The sequence below is a fragment of the Bemisia tabaci genome, chromosome 8 (genome assembly GCF_918797505.1).
Source record: "Bemisia tabaci chromosome 8, PGI_BMITA_v3".
Taxonomy (NCBI): Eukaryota; Metazoa; Arthropoda; class Insecta; order Hemiptera; family Aleyrodidae; genus Bemisia; species Bemisia tabaci.
Genome location: NC_092800.1, coordinates 23,539,627 through 23,556,212, shown reverse-complemented (window position 1 = coordinate 23,556,212; position 16,586 = coordinate 23,539,627). Strand labels below are relative to the sequence as shown.

The following is a 16,586-nucleotide window of genomic DNA, read 5'->3' as shown; positions in this document are numbered from 1 at the left end:
AGATGAGACCCTAATTTTCCCGGTTTAGATACCATGTTGATAACCGAGAGAAATTAGGGAATTGCGCTGCTGAATCTAAGACGGAATGGACTATCAAAGGGTTGTCATAATGATGCTTCTTGATTTTTCAGAGGAATAAGAACAACTTTATATTTCAATCAGACGCTCATTTTTATTCAAAAAATTAACAAAGAATACTCTTGAATCAGGTTCTTGTATGAAAAAAGTGTGCTTATAATATGATAATAGAAGTAATAGGTTGATTTTTGAGTGGACTTAAAAATTGAATTACAGTTACTGAATTTGAATCTCATAAAGTCAGTGTGAGGCTCCTTAAAATAAAGGTAATTAAACAAATTTCACAAATATTGGTATGAATCTGATACTTAACAGTGTTTAGAAAAATAAGCCTGAAAAAAGATGAAATATTTACAAAGAGGTACAGAAATACCTTGGTTTTTTTTAAAAAAAAAATACTCAAAGATCGACAAAATCAATCAAGACACAAAAGCAGCAAATGAGGACTAATTCCAATTTTGGAGCTAATAATTGGGGACGAGTGTTTTAAGCTTTGTTTCTATCAATACTTTTGAATTATCTTCATTCCAATCAAGTTTGATTAGCTATCAAAAATAAATTCATACTATTGACCCAAAACACCGTGTCCAATACTGGAAATAGTTTCTCGAAAGCACACTTGGAGGAGAATAATAAAACTCAAGAACTAAACGCAAAGACTCAAAAGTGGGCAGTCATACCTACCAATACTAAGAGTCAGTGCAAAATACGTAGAGAACTATGTTCTTATCAGATCGCCTTCTTCAAAAAATTTTTATTACGTAAAAATGTTATGCAAATAAAAAAATTAATGACACAGCACACAGGTCGAGATTTTTAGCCTTAGGTCAAAAATGACAACAAAATTCGATAGAGAAAAAGTCCTTTTTTCTAAAGGTCGAGGGAGAGAAAAAGAACTTTGTTCTTTGAAAGAAGATAGAGAAAAAATGTCACAAAAAAAGCAAGCTACCAAGAACAGTTTATAACTGACTTCAACTTGGAGCCTTTTGAAAAACATACCGTAAAGTAACGACGTTCTAGTATCAAACTGAATGACGATACAGATTTATTTACATAGTGAAATATTTTTCGCGTCAACACGATGCACTTGAATTATCACAGTTGGGAAAAGTTACTTACCTACCATATAAGAAAAATACAAACATAAACTAAGAAATAACGTCAATGATTAAAAATAAATAAATAACACAACCAAAAAAGAGAACGAAAAATCCAGAATGACTCAGATTTAATTTTCATAGACGGCTAAGAAGCTGAAATTCTCAAACTGTTAATCAATGAACCTTGGCATCTGTGCAACATTAGTGCAACTCTCATTTGATAATTTGGTAAATTTGAGAACTGAATTTTTCTGTAATGAAACTAATTTCACGAGAATACATAGTAAAGGCAAGGTATTCAAAAAACTGAAACTTAGGTCATGCAGGAACACCAGAAATTTGCCTACTGTATAGTTAAAATATAGTAATACGGATAGGATACATTTTCCTTGGCGGAAATTTTCACATCAAATCTGGAAAAATTATTCTGGACAACTTTTAACAGAGTTCGTTCAAATGGGAGACCCCTTTCACTATCAAAGAATAAAAAGTAAAAAAAGGCTTTTGTGTCTCATACACAAGTTTTTGGAAAAAAAACAGGAAAAAGTCATGATACATAGTTTGCTGTGTCAGATTCAAATGAATAAATTGCAATCTGGAGTTAAAAACGATTAGAGCAAGGAGAATTTGAGTTTGGATTTATGTGAACAAGACCGAGATTTGATCAGCTACAAACTCTTCTGAGAAATTTTAGTGTTACAAAAAAGAATTTCTTATCTCTATCTTTTTAGAGTATTTAAACCCATTTCAACTCAGACGCTCTTTGCTCTATATTATCACAGGTGCATCCATTTAAAATTATAAGTTGCACAGGCGGTTATTTTTTGACAAGGTTTTTAAATTTATTGACACACCTATCCATTAAATTTTGCTTTCGGTTAGCGTCGGCTGAGTTCTCCGAGACGCTGTCAACGTTGTCGCTATTTACACAAGTATTTTCTTTGGGCAAGGGCATTGGCGGAACTGGAGGCAGCGAGGAGCTGAGAGGCGTTCCCAAGCCATCGGTGCCGCGAGTTCGAGATGCTGGAGATATCAGTCTGTTGACCTTTTGACTTGGAGGAGGCCGGGGCAGGCTATTCATTTGACCGAAAGACTTCCGCCGTCTGAAAAAAAACCAGTCCCCATTAGACATAAATTTTGCAACACGAACTTAAGTTAAGAGGTGATGAAAGAAGAATTGAAATGTTGATTTCATTTCTTTGAAAAAGACAAGGCAACATTATTGCATGTAATTGATACAGAATATTCTGCTGATAGAAAAGAAAAATCGAAGAAGTTTTCAAGAAATTACGTTGGCTAGTTTTTGAAAGAAAGAATAATGTATGACAAGAAGTCTGCAGTGTCGCAAACCGAGATACGTAGTTCCATAATTTGGTCATGGATATGTTATATGTACACTTGATCTCGAAATATATGTTCTTCCAAATTATTTTATACAGCTAATTTGATACATCAAAACTCTGAAGACGTACTCTTTAACTCACAGAAAATGACCTCTTGGGAAGGATGATTTGTTTTCCATAAAATTTAAATTACACACATAATTGAATTTTGAATACAAAAAATTGAGTTTCGAAGAAGATATATAAGGGGCTTGGAGGACAAGGCACATAAATGCAGTATTTGCTATTTTGAAAAATACGTGTTTGAAGTTTCGAAATAACATGGATGTTTAAGGGGGAAAGAAAGTTCAAACAAACTTTTTGATGCTTAAAAATTGGAATGTGGGCGCGAATATTTCACATTAAGGGTCGTTTCACTAGAAATCATTAATAACTCAATTTATTCAAGAACCGCACTTTTATGTCTTGTCCTCCAAGCCCCTCATATATACATTCATGAGAGATACATACCTCCCACGCACATCTAGTCAATCTTTTCCCCCACTATCTTTATCGCTGCTTTTCCCACTATCACTGGACTGCATTCGCCTATAGGACGGTGGCGATCTCATCATGCCGTGAGGTGTGCCCGGAGTGGACGGGTCACCTTTGAAAGAGGAGACGCTATTCCCTCGTGTTGAGATTTCTCCTTGCATAAAACGAACTAATTTGTCAACGCAGGCATCTTGGTAATCATGAATCCACCTGCGGAAAAAAAGACAAAGGCTAATTTAAAAGGGAGGTTTAATGCTGTATGACATTCTCGTTAAATTTCATTAAAGGATTCAAAATGCAATGCTATTGACGTATTTGTACTACAGATCCAGGTTTCAATTTCAAACCGTGGCCCAATTAGGTTTGACATTTCTGGGTATCTTGTGTGCTTAAATTTCCGTGAAACACCACTCTTGGTGATGGTGCAAATACCTCAATTTTGAGTGATTCTGCACAAAGGTCCAGTTTTCCCGAAGAAGGTTACTTATTAATGGCCAAAGTTCAAAATCATGTATTTCCATTACAGTGTTTCAAAATTTTCACTACTATTGTATTTTTTTGAAGAGAGACAAGCCAAGTTTATAGATTGAAATTTATACAGAATGCTCTGCCAACAGAGAAGAAAAATTGATGAAGTTTTTAAGAAATTACAGTCCCTGGTTTTTAGTTTTCCAAAAAAAAGTATGACAAGAAGTCTGCAACATCGCATACGGATACACATAGTTTCACACTTTGGCCATTGATATACTAATAAAAAAGGATGCACATCATACAAGTGAGATAAATTAACTAAACGTAATTTAAACTAGATTTTGCAAGAAAATTCCAGGCAAATATTGGATACTCACCTAACACCATTGAAGTGACAAATTGCTCGCATATCTTCAGGTAGTTCTTCTGGCTGAGGCCACACGAAATTTGTATCGGTGATAGGAATGATATTACATTGAGAGTTTAAAGCTGCTACTATTTCCTGCAAAACACACAGATTTCCTTTATAACTGATGCTCAATATTATTTTTGGGAGAAAATAAACGAACAAAAATTTTAGAAAATAAAACTGGACACTAAAGAAATGTTAGTCGGAGTTCCTTGCCCTGAAAAATTTTAGTTCTTGAATTGATGCAAATCATACATCTTCTAGAGGTTATTTATGAACTTTCAAATTTAATTTTGTAAATTTTGAAGTGATTTCTTTCTGATTAAGTGGTACTTAAGGTGATTCGATGGACGCCATATTTTGTATTAGAACGGCATGCGATATATCGCATCAATTGGTTCCATTTTTTCAGCTACTCGTCATTTTTCTCCAATTTTGAGATCGCAATTCTGTTGTCAGGAGACTACAGCACTCACTTACCAAATTTAACAAAGAAATTCAACGTAATAAAGGCGTGGTTTTTTCAGAGAGAAAACATCGCAATCGATACTGATATTGAAACTGCACTTGAATGCGATATTTTCCCTCTAAAAAAACCACGCCTTTATTACGTTGAATTTCTTTGTTAAAATTGGTAAGTGAGTGCTTTAGTCTCCTGACAACAGAATTGCGATCTCAAAATTGGAGAAAAATGACAAGTAGCTGAAAAAACGGAACCAATTGATGCAATATGTCGCATGCCGTTCTGACACAAAATATGGCGTCCATCGAATCACCTTAAAGAATTTTGTTGTTTCTTTTTTTCCTGAAACTAAAAACTTGATCTCTGCCACCAGTTGGAAAATAAGATATTATGTATCTAAATGAAAAAGCCTATGAGTAATTTTAATTTAAAAAAGATTGAAAATTGTCTGCACAACACATTGTCTTGTTTGTACGAAACATTGAGTCACTGTGTTGACTTTTATTTAGTTCCTCTTTTTCATCTGAAATCATAAAACTGACCTTCCTTTGTAAATTTTGTTTTGTTGGTTTATTCGGATCAACTGTATACTCATCCAATCAGAAGTTACTTAAAGAAATTAACAAAAATAAATATGAGACTTACTTTGTGAACCCAATCCTTGCACTCTGTATCACCAATGCACCTATGAAGCGCGTTGGGCGTTAATATTAATAGGAAATGGCGAGCTTGCCTAATACTATTGAGGAGATTATTGTCGAATTTGCCAGCTTCTAGTTTCTCAACATCGATAAATGCTGTGAAGTTTCTGACTTGTAAGTGGACTTTTAATAAACTGAAAGAAAAAAACAAAAAAACGAATTATAATTAAACCGATGATTATTCCTCCCCATTCATAGTATACATTTCACTGGATGGATGGCTCCTAATTAGACATAATATAGATATAAACTGTTCTGAAAGTTTTGATAGAAATATAGCATTTTTGAGCAGCAATGAATCCAAAGGTGTTGAAGATATTTAGGTCTAAGATTGATTAGATTAAGACCCCTCTACATACTTCTCTGCTATTGATGGTTGAAGTCTAAAAAAGCATATCTGCATCGAGACATTGCAAAATACTGCTCATTTATTATTTTTCAAAAGCTCTATTCTAATTTTCAGAGAATTTTCCTCTTTGATTCCAACATATTTACAGAAAATTTCGAGGAGACATTTTGGTTTCCTCTTTAAAAAATAAAACATGATCAGAGATTTTAAAGTGTTGCAATGGATTTCTCAACTTTAGACTTGGATATATAAGAGACCGTAACTTGAAAAATAGACAAAAAGAAGTAAATAATGTAAATTATGAATTTTAAGGAAAAATGTCAATAAAATATGACAATACAATTAGAAAAAAGTGGAGAGACTAATAAATGAAGACTTGTGAATTTCAAAATGAAATAAAGTGTTTTTCTGAAAGAATCATGGTGAGTATTCTAACATACCTTGCTAACTGTGAACCATTTGATCTCCGGTAACTTATGAAGACATCTAGAGGTTTGTCAACGACACTTTCGGAGGAACAGACCAGTGTGTCTTTGATCACTGGAAGAAATGGAAAAGACCATAAAATGTTAATTATCACAATTCCAAATCAAGTAGTTACAAAATGCACACAAGATGCTAATTCGAGGGGAGAAGGGTCAAATAAAACATGGGAATTTTTTTGTAGCAGTGTAGACCTGTGTTACACAAGCATTTCAAGAGGGAAGGGGATTAAAAAAATCCAATTCCTGGCACTACGTTGCCTCTTCTTTGGCCTCAAATAGATGATATGTCTATGTCTCTTTTGGTCTGTAAAGCTTTTCCAGGAGAGAGAAAATTTTTAAGTTTTGAAGGGGTAAATACAATATTACACAGTTACACAAACAATATTTTCTGAAAAAGAGATTAGAAAATTAACTTTTTAAAAACTCACTTCCACTTATAGCTTCCATGATTCTGCCTCGATGAATACTGTTTTCTATTCCACACTCCTGCTGCAATTGTTCCTCTGTTAAATTTCTGTGAAAAATGAAAACGTAAAGTAAGAAATAACGCAGTAACTGAAGTTCAATGATGAATTTTTTATCAGACTGAGTCTAAATTTTTCACTGATACAAAAACAAAATACTCGATTACAAAATGACTTCACTAATTATATCAGTTGAATTAAACTGTTTGCTTCAAATTAAAACCTTACATTAATGTATGAGAAGACAAAATTCCAAATTATGAACACAAAACTATGAGAAAAAATTTTTACGATAAAATCCACTAAAGCAGAAAATTGAAAGATTGAAAGTGTTCAAGAGGACTATAAACTGTAAAGAAAGGTCTTTAATTTAGAGAAATGATGAAGTCACATTATGTGACTAGATTATTTCCAAGATTTCTTGAGATCTGGATTATTTATTAGAAGACAAAATTTCAAATTATAGGCACAAAACTGTGAGGAAAAATTTTTACGATAAAATCTACTGAAGAAGGACATTGAAAGATTGTAAGGGTCCAAGAGGACTGTAAACAGTAAACACAGGTCTTTAATTTAGAGAAATAATGAAGTCACATTAGATGTGACTAGATTCTTGCTACTTTTGGCGCGTATACGTAGTATACCGCCTTTGCGATCGTTTCGAACCCTGCTCGATACAATAACCGAGTCCCTTAGTTCCTTACCGAAAAGTGACTACCGCGAACTTCTGAGATTTTCCAAAGCGTGTAAAAAGTTTATTTATACGTCAATAATTATGATTTAAAGTTGTTTCTCATTCTGGAGCTCATTAGTTTATATACAGTGAATACCAAGAGTCTACGTTACTTGGTTTTTTTAAAAAAAGCCTAAGAATGGGGCGCGCTGATTTAAAATATGCATATATAAGCGGAAGCAAGCGAACTGATTCGAGGATGGCTGACCAGTTCGGCACTCCTTGAATGAGAATTTCACTCACTCCGTTTTGTTCTAAACGTTGCTTTGACAGATCTCCATAACCCTGCTATGCTTTTCAAAAGTTGGTACCCCTTGCTCTGATAGCCACGGCCAGCAGGATAGTGGTAAGTGCAATCTGTGATGAGCCTCGAGACTCATTAGACCATGTGCTAATCGTGGCCCATACAGAAATTCACTCCCCTATCAGGCCAAAACAGTGCACAGGCAGGCAGAAACCCAGGTAGTGTCCCGATCGTGGCTCGGTTCGCCGCGTGGCCTCCCAGCTGAAGAACAATAAGGCGACCCTCGTGGCCCTCGCCGCAGTCAGACCTAATTACTTTCACTCGATTACCCATTTCACCGTCACGCTGGAATCCAGCAAATTTTCGAAAAAATTGTTTCGCGAGTACCTAGCAATTTTTTCCTAACTCTCCGTTCAAAGACGAATTGAAAGAGGTCTCATTCATAAAAATCGGCCGAATAGAAGAGAAGTTACAGTAATCGAAATCCGAAGAAATCAACAAAACCTCGACTTCTCGATACAAAAAATAAAATGAAGGGGAAAAAAAAGAAATGTATAAATTACAATTAAATATAATTAACCTCAGAATTTGACAAGCAATTCAATTATATACCTAACGGTGAAAAAACTGGGAGAAATTACAAAGAATTCGCATCTTGCAAGGGGCTTCTTTGTAAGAATTTTGACCTGAAGAGAAGGGTCGAATAACAACAGTACTCCATACAATACACGGTGTGCCTGAACGAGTTAAACATTTTTTAAACGTCCAAATCGAAAAATCTTTATATTTTTGACTACAGTGTCTCTTGAATCGTTTTAAGCCAAAAAAAAAATAAATTCGTCGAGATTCTGGAACGTAAAGGCGCTTTAAAAGTATTCTGGGGCTATAATAGCTAAATCACGGTAGTAAATCCCGTTATATTATTAAAAAGAAATTGACTCCATAGTTCAATTCCTTAGTTTCTTGAATACGATTATTTTAAGCACTTAAACATTTATACCACCAATTTTATCCATGGGGTGATTTCCTGAGAGCCGATAATATCACGAATTTCTCATAGAACCCTTCAACAGTGGCTTGCTTTTTTGGCAGCCGATTCGGCCATCGAGCCGGAGTTTAAATGGAAGCTGATAATAACCCAAAGCTCTGAGAAAAATTTTGAGATGAGCATAAGAACGGTTTGTTGTAAGTAACGAGGAGAGGCGGGCAAAGCGGCTAAAATCCGATCTTATTTTTAGTTTTTCTGTTGAATTAATGTTGCCGCGGGCTTCTGACTGTGTCCACACATAGTTTCTGTTCAGCATATATTCTGTTCAAGTATTTACACACACGTAGAATCTAATTTTCACGTCGAGGAGTCGACATATTTTGATTTTTTCAATTTTATATGGAAAATTGATGGTTTTTTAGGATTGAAATTAATATTGTTTCATGAAAAATAAATGCACCCAAAATGACTTTAGCATATTGATTTTCACACATTTGCACTCACGAAATTGGTTGGTAAATTCAACGAGTGGGTGCATCGACCTGGTATATCAAGTTTCTGCAATTTTTTACGGCAAATCAGTAGATTTTCGGGATGTAGACGGCTTACTTTCAATTCATGAATGAATGAAGTAACGACATGGTTGAACTTCTTTGCATGGAAAGACGTTTAAAATAACAAAATCAAGACGTATTTAATGCAATTGCATTTATATCGAGTCAATTTCTTTTCAATAATATAAAGGGATTTATACTACCGGTGATTTGGGTATTTCAGCCCCAAAATACCTTTAAATCGCCTTTATCTTTTAGGAGTTCGACAGAATTTTTCCTTTCTTCGCTTAAATTATTCCGTAGCACTTTTCTTCAAGAATCTGATAAGATTTTGCTTGAGGCAGATCAAAAAACTTAAAGTAGATCGAATAGCTTTCTACATTCACAATACACGGTCTCGTCAAAGTGCGTCGTTGAAGTGTTGGATCGTATGAATTCTCTTGCTGTGCTACTTGCCTATTTTGAAATCTTTGTAAATGAGAACTAGAGGGGTTGATATGTGCGAGTTAATGACGCGCCTTATCAACACATTGTGTTGGAGTTCACTGCTTGTTTTTCCTTTCTAAAGAGAGAAAATTCAGGATCACTGTAGAAAAATTTCAAAACTTGAAAGTTTAACTTAAGTAAGCCTTGGACTTTTGAGATTTAGCCTTAAATTTAAATACTGATGGCCAAGTAAGGAACAAACCTTAATGAGTCTTTGTCTACACCTGCTGTTAACATTGAGTAAGCATAAATTGACATGGATCCATAGAGTGGCCCGATATTTTGCAGTAAATCATTGAGCCTTGTCGGGTCCCTACTACTGTAATCTGCCATTGTTTTCAAGTTGTTCATTTCTCGCATGAATCTGTAACATTTAAAATCAACATGAGTTAGGCTCTTGAACACTAATTACTTGCATAAAGTAACTCAAACAAACTTTAAGCAAAGAAAGAATTGTCGAGTGTTTAAATTAAAAAAATCAAAATAAAAGAAATAAATCTGAAACGTCATTTGCCCAAAAAATCTTCAACAGGATTTCGTTCGTAGTATGATCTAAAAAGTTTGAGAATTTCAATGAAAAATATTCATATTATCTTTCTTCAAAAATATTTATTTTTGAAGAAGAAATTTGGCAACTCTCGAATGTTCATACAGCGTTCTTCCTTGGCATGGCAGTATACTGTATTCATACAGATACATGATGTATTTGTGATACAGATGTATTTTAACAGATCCTGAATTTGTTTCTCAATTGAGTAACCCACGTCTAATGACTTTAATCAGTAGTGCCTTGGGCTGGTGGTGGAGTTTAGACTGATCGTGAGTAGGGATGGGGCAGTAGGTACCAAATTACCCCTAAAGGATGTTCGAGGTAAAAACAAAGAAAATATTAGAAGTATATGTTAAATACTACCTTTGGATACAAGCACAGAGATGTGAAAAAAATTAGCTCGTAAGGGAAGCTTTTAAAGATTTTGCTGGTTCTATGGAATTCAGTGAATTTTAAAAGCCCTTATAAAATGAATTCGACTCAAACTAAGGTTTCGTCTGGTAAATTATGTTATACTTTAAAAATTAATGATTTAACATTCCTGCAAAAAAAGAAAGAACGAATCAGAGAAGAATGTTGACAAAAATTACCCTTTGAGCCTGAGTCCATTTTTTATTCCAATGTCATACTTCAGATTTTCTTCGGTTAATTGAAGTAACAAATCACCATCAACTCGACTTTCTACAAAATTAGCTGCAAACTCTGGGAAGCCAATCTGGAAGAAAACATCGGAAATTAATTAGGAAAACATTGAAAAATCAAATGAAATTGATATTTCACTGCGGCTCAGTGGATTGCTTGACAAATATTTTTGCGTGACAAAAGCTTATAAATGTCAAATCAAACCAGAGGTATGACAGTATGAAGTTAGCAGTTCAAAAAACTTGGTTTCAAGAAAAAACTGTCAAAATGTTTAATACTCCATGTTTAGAAAAATGTTGAATTGTAATAGTACTTAGCCTTTCATCAGCTTAAAATAGAACTGAGCTGTTCAAAATTTATTCTATGGGTTACTAAAGAATCATATCTTCTGATGATAACTAAAATAATTGTGATTTTTTCGTCCAAAAATTAATTCCTAAAATATTTGTCTCAGTGGGTTCAAGTTCTTTAACTTTTTGTTGGTCAAATTTACACTGCTGAAAATTGAAGATCTAAATAAAGCAATTAACCTCATGAAAAGATTCTATTTACCTGCTTGACCCACTCGCGTACATCCTCAATCGACCATAGAGGAACCTGCTGACTCAACTTATGTGGAACTTCCTCACCCATCAACCGCAAAGCCTGGGCCGCAAATTTAGAAGCAATTGCATTTGGACAACTCGCCACCTTCTTCAACGGTTCAATTGCTCCAATCTCACGGAACAGATCGGACTTTCCTTGCTGTTTCTTGATGCCAGCCTCCATGCAAAAGTGGAATGCGGCCAAGTTCCGTGCTTCCTCTCGTTTGGAGTTGAGAACGGGAACTAATTTTTGCAACCAGTTTTTACTTTGCCCATGAGCGTGAGCTTCGTTGGACTTAGCAAACTCCGAGGGTGAATGTGACGTAACAAATGGTTCAACCAAATCCAGAGTTCCCGACTGGAGCACAGCTGCTTCAATTTCTTTATTAGCCACCAGAATGGTAATAGCCAAGCATGCATAGTATTTGATGTGATCGTCGTTGTTGAAGGCGAGAGGGAACAGCCACATGGGGCTTTTCGCTGGATCATTGCTTCTTGGTTGTCAGCACCACCATATAGAGACAGGTTTGCGAGGGCACCAGCACAATGTCGCAATGTTTCAATGTCACTTTTTCTACACTCGAAAAGTACTGTGTCCAAACCTCCTAGGTCAATGAGGTCACTGCAAGCACCTTCACTGTGCTTGAACAAATGTTCGAGAATCCCTGAAAAATGAAGCAACAAAAAGGGTAAAATATGATTTTGACCCTCTGTTACAGTGGGGAATTTTTTTGGAAACATTTTGATTAATTATTATAGCAAAAAACATTCTTTTGAAATAGACGGACTAAATGCACTTTTAAAATATTTTTAACTACATTAGATGAAATTTGAAAACAGCATTTCTTAAAAAGAAATTAGAAAATGATGTTCTTTGCGCAATAAATGAACTACAGTTGATTCCACAACAATTTGAAGTTTTTAAATTACTGGATTCATATTCCTACCTCTTTCCAATGAGATCAATGAACATACATCAGAGCAATATCCGTTTTCGGATACCAATTTGGGCATTTTTTTTTTTTTTTAAATGATACTTCTTTCTCTACCCATAAGGGAAGCAAAAAAGTAAAGAAGTACGTCCTCATGCAATACAGAAAAGAGCCTTTAGAATTTTTTTCAAAAACAATTACCTGTTCCAACACGTGAGTGCTGAGCTGAGTGAGTATTCTTTGTGCAGCTGCAGGCTGCTTTGACAACTTTTTCCAAACCATTGGCAACGACGTGAGCTCTGTTTTCAGTGGTCAAGCATTGCTCAAGGAGTTTTGCTGTGGAGAACCTCAGGTCATCGTTTGTTGAAGAACAGTTGGTCATCAAGAGATCCAGTCCACCGCAATTTCGGAGAGTATTACAGAGAGAGTAGCCCAGCTCATGACCGTGAGTTGGGACAGCCCATGCTTTTTGCATCATTTCGTTGATGCAGTTCAGAGTTCGAGGTGCTTCTGCCTCGGAATACTTTCCGGAGCTCAAACCTTTCATGAATGAGTCCAGGCAGAGTGAATACTTCAGGATTGCTTTTTCTACGTCTTGTTGAGTGGCACCGGGAGCGCATAGCCTTTCTAGGTCTTCAAAATTGGAATTCAAAACTTCTTCTTCTGTGTTTCCAAGTTTCAGGGACAAAGTCTTGTTTGTGCCATTCATTAACTGACTCAACTGCAAAATTGGAAAATAAGAGGTCAGTAACCCTCAGAGGGACATAAGAAAAATTAAACTGATTAATCAGAGGTCAGAAAACCTTCTTTCTGGAAAGAGTTTAGAAAGTGTTGATATTTACTAATACAACGCTGTTAATTAGACTCCTATTGTTTCTGTTTGTTAATTTCTAAGGTTTCATTTTTCTTTTCTTTGATTCTATTGGTATTTATTTTGTGACGGCTAACATATTAATCAAAATTGCCTCTTTAATGGAAAATATTTATTTGACTGTCAAAAAAAGTATATTAAAATAAGGAAATGGAACTTTTTTGTGAATGGTTTTGGATACATGGAACTTTGATACTCAATCATTTTATCAGAATGTAAGAGCTACTAAAATGCTTGATCAAGGAATACTTTGGGTGACTCGTAACTTGTTCTAATTATTATCTCATTTTTTATCAATTATTCATTTGAGTGGATGGTAGAAAATTAAGAAAATATTTCAAGAAAAATAAGAATTTCTCGTGCAAACTTTCGAACATGACTATTATCCTTCAATTAAAGTAGCTTTGAGTAAAACTTGTAGATACATACCTGCGATGAGGCTGAGGTCATAAGAGATTTTGTGCATACTCCTTTAGATGTAATTGTAATATTTGATTGTGCCGACTGAGCTATATGCTTTTCTTTGTTGAAAATTCCAGTGGAGGTGACAGACTGCCTTTGCTGTTGTGAGGCCATGGCTTTCTGGAATTTCAAATAAATTGTAATGAGTTCTCTGAGATTTATACGAATTATTGGAGTTATTCTGTGATCATTGAACATCTTTCAATGTTAAACACTTTATGATTAAGTATCACACTAGCTTCAGATGCTTTGCCCTGAATTATAATTTCTACACTTCCTCTCTTCATTATTTCAATATGTTTTGATGAACATAATTTGATCGTAAAATAAAAACAAACCTGCTTTCCTACTATTCCTGGATCAAATCGATGTCGATCGCTTTGCGTTCATCTGTTTCTATCGATTCTTGCTGATCAGGTATTATCACAATACACCCGTTTGGTAAAAAGCTCTTATTCGTGTCTGACTCGAAAGAGCCTGTCACTACTATTCACGATGATACTATTCGAGCTAGGCAAGTGAAAGCTCCAGCTGCCTACCCTTAAAGTTGAAAGCGAACTGATACAGCGTTAAATAATCTCCTCCAGTTCGATAATAAGCTGTTTTATTAAAAGTTGAGCTTTTTTCTCTTGGGTTGATTTTGGTAAATTTAAGGCAACTGAGGAGATATTATTTAGGTTTTGCTCCCTTCCTCCTCAAAATTTAACTGAACTGATCCCTGAATTAGAGGTTCTAATGGTGATGAAGTCAAGATAGTATGCTGGTGATACTATTGCTCGTAATATCTGCATTTTTCTAATGAAACCAGGGAGACCTGAGATCATTAAAGTGGCTACTAGAATTTGATAAAACCCTAATCATACCCATAAGGAAAATATGTCCATCTTTTAATGAGACCTGTACCCAATGCTTGTAATAGGTTTTCTTAAGAAGTTCAGTGAGTATCTTTATGAAAATGGGTTCTATCATAAAAATAGGAGACAACTGATGACCGCAAGTACCTATTTAACGAACATCAGTTATTCTGATAAATTTATAAACAAATTTCCATGGAAGAATTTACTACAACCTGAGTCTCATTTGTATAGTTGAGGGGCTTGGAAGACATGGCGCATAAGTGTGGTTTTTGAAAAAATTGAGATATTACAGATTTCAAGTAAAACTAGTCTTAATGCATATTCTGTGCAAAATTCGCTTCCAAATTCAAATTTTTAAGCATCAAACAGTCAGTTTGAACTTTATTTCCACCACAAGGATCCTAATAATTTCGAAACTTCAAACGCATATTTCTCGAAATAGCAAAAACTGCACTTATGCGCATTGTCCTCCAAGCCCCTCAGTTGTCGTAATGTAGGTAAGTATGAGGAGGAAAAAACATGTATTACCTTCTCAGCACTGTACGACTCAGTTTGCAATTTGACGCTGGCGGAACTCATGTTTTGCGATTCCTCATGGCTCATTTCGTTGGACTTTAAGCACCTCTGCTCCTGTAACACGGAAGAATTAACAATTTAGTAAAAGGTTGGATCGCTTAAAAAAAAAAAAAAAAAAAAAAAAAAAAAAAAAAAAAAAAAAAAAAATAAATTACAAATACACAATGAAAATATAAAATGATTCACATAAAATTTAAAGAAAACTGTTGGCTGGTTTGATTTTGAAAAAACACGATTTGTGCAACGTCACAAACCTAAGATACCTTAGTATTTTTCGACTTCAGCAATGATGATGAGCAAAGTTTGCTGTATAGAAGTAGAATGAAGGTATTTGAAGGAAGCACATCTACTTGGCACTTCAAATCTCTAGTAGCACAACGAAAATATTGAAATTAAATTGCATATCGATTTCAATAAAATTGTAATTTTTGCATCATAAAATTGCAGTATTTTAACATCATTTAGTCGATATGAGCCGATTTTAAACAATCAACAAAATGAGCCCCTCGTGTCAGAGAGATAGGCAATTTGCAATGCAATGAAAAATAGCACGTTATTTCAATTTTACTGCAATAAGTTTCAATAAATGGGGCCCCTTCAAATAGGAGCTAGGCAACATACACAACACCCCAGGGCCGGATTAAAGAGGTGGCCACATGGGCCGCGGCCCATGGCGGCAAATCTATAGGGGGCAGCAAATTTTGAAATTTTTTTAAAAGTAGGTATAGAAAATTCGAATTTAGAAAAAAAAAATTACAAACGAGAAAAGGCGACAAAATCTCTAATTTTCAGAGAGTATAGTAATTTCTACTTTTGTCGTCTTTCAGTGATACAAGAGACAGCGCCTTTAATTATTCGAGTTAAGAGAGAAACCAAACACGCAATTTGGCCTGGAACGGCGCGACTTGGAGAGAAACGATGACGAGGACTTGAGATGAAAAGGAGAAACCCTCGGCGCGGCGATCGGCATGTAACACATATTAGCCCCTACATGAATGCACAAATACTTCACGCATTGCGGCAAACACAGTGCGTTCAGCAGCGGTCGGCGTGAAACTCATAGCGCCTACAAGACTGTCGGAATACTTCACGCATTGCGCCAAACACGGTGCGGTCTGCGCGACGGCGACGCGGCAGAAGTTAAAATCATTAATCCACATTTATGTTTGTTCTTTCATAATTTTTTGGTTCATTTCTTATGAATGGAAGGCCTTGTCCACACAGAGATAGGTTTACGAGACTTAACTTTCGCGCCAAGTTCCGTGAACTTTTGCTGGTAGTGTTGACAGGGCTTTCCCAAAAAATGTGTCCAACACGAGTAAACGCGTCTTATGCACCCCTTCCCCGCTGGCATACGTTCATTTGATGGTTTTTATTGATGTTTCAAAACGAATGAGAAGGGGTCGGCAAAATACAGGCGGCCCACGGGCGGCAAGTAGGTAAATCTGGCCCTGCAACACTCGGTGGAATTGCAATATTTTTACTTTTCAATTGCTACTTATTGCGATCTATGCTACTTGGGTAGTAATTTTAGCCAGCGAAAGGGGTGATTTCATCCGAGCAATGGGGGATTCCATCGCTCTTACTCGACGGGCAAAGTTGGCGGTGCTCAGAGATCATTTCTGTCATTCTGAGAACATACCTACACACACTTATCGGTCAATTAAATTACGACATGCATTCCGATGCCAATAAATCCATTGCGATGTC

General features: G+C 35.5%; 2 protein-coding genes across 3 annotated transcripts in view; both read right to left on the bottom strand.

Annotated features, from left to right (window-relative positions):
• Positions 1 to 16,586, bottom strand: part of Nup62 (nucleoporin 62) — a 128,341-nt gene that overhangs the window by 23,607 nt on the left and 88,148 nt on the right. The window lies entirely within an intron of this gene.
• Sarm (sterile alpha and armadillo motif) overlaps positions 147 to 16,586 on the bottom strand; it is a 105,191-nt gene continuing 88,751 nt past the window's right edge. The window contains 13 exon segments of the mRNA XM_072303834.1: positions 147 to 2,281; positions 3,032 to 3,265; positions 3,904 to 4,028; positions 5,044 to 5,233; positions 5,889 to 5,988; positions 6,362 to 6,447; positions 9,605 to 9,766; positions 10,543 to 10,667; positions 11,147 to 11,652; positions 11,655 to 11,843; positions 12,312 to 12,831; positions 13,411 to 13,563; positions 14,829 to 14,930. Coding sequence (XP_072159935.1) covers positions 3,049 to 3,265; positions 3,904 to 4,028; positions 5,044 to 5,233; positions 5,889 to 5,988; positions 6,362 to 6,447; positions 9,605 to 9,766; positions 10,543 to 10,667; positions 11,147 to 11,652; positions 11,655 to 11,843; positions 12,312 to 12,831; positions 13,411 to 13,563; positions 14,829 to 14,930 — 2,475 coding nt within the window. The 3' untranslated portion in view covers positions 147 to 2,281; positions 3,032 to 3,048.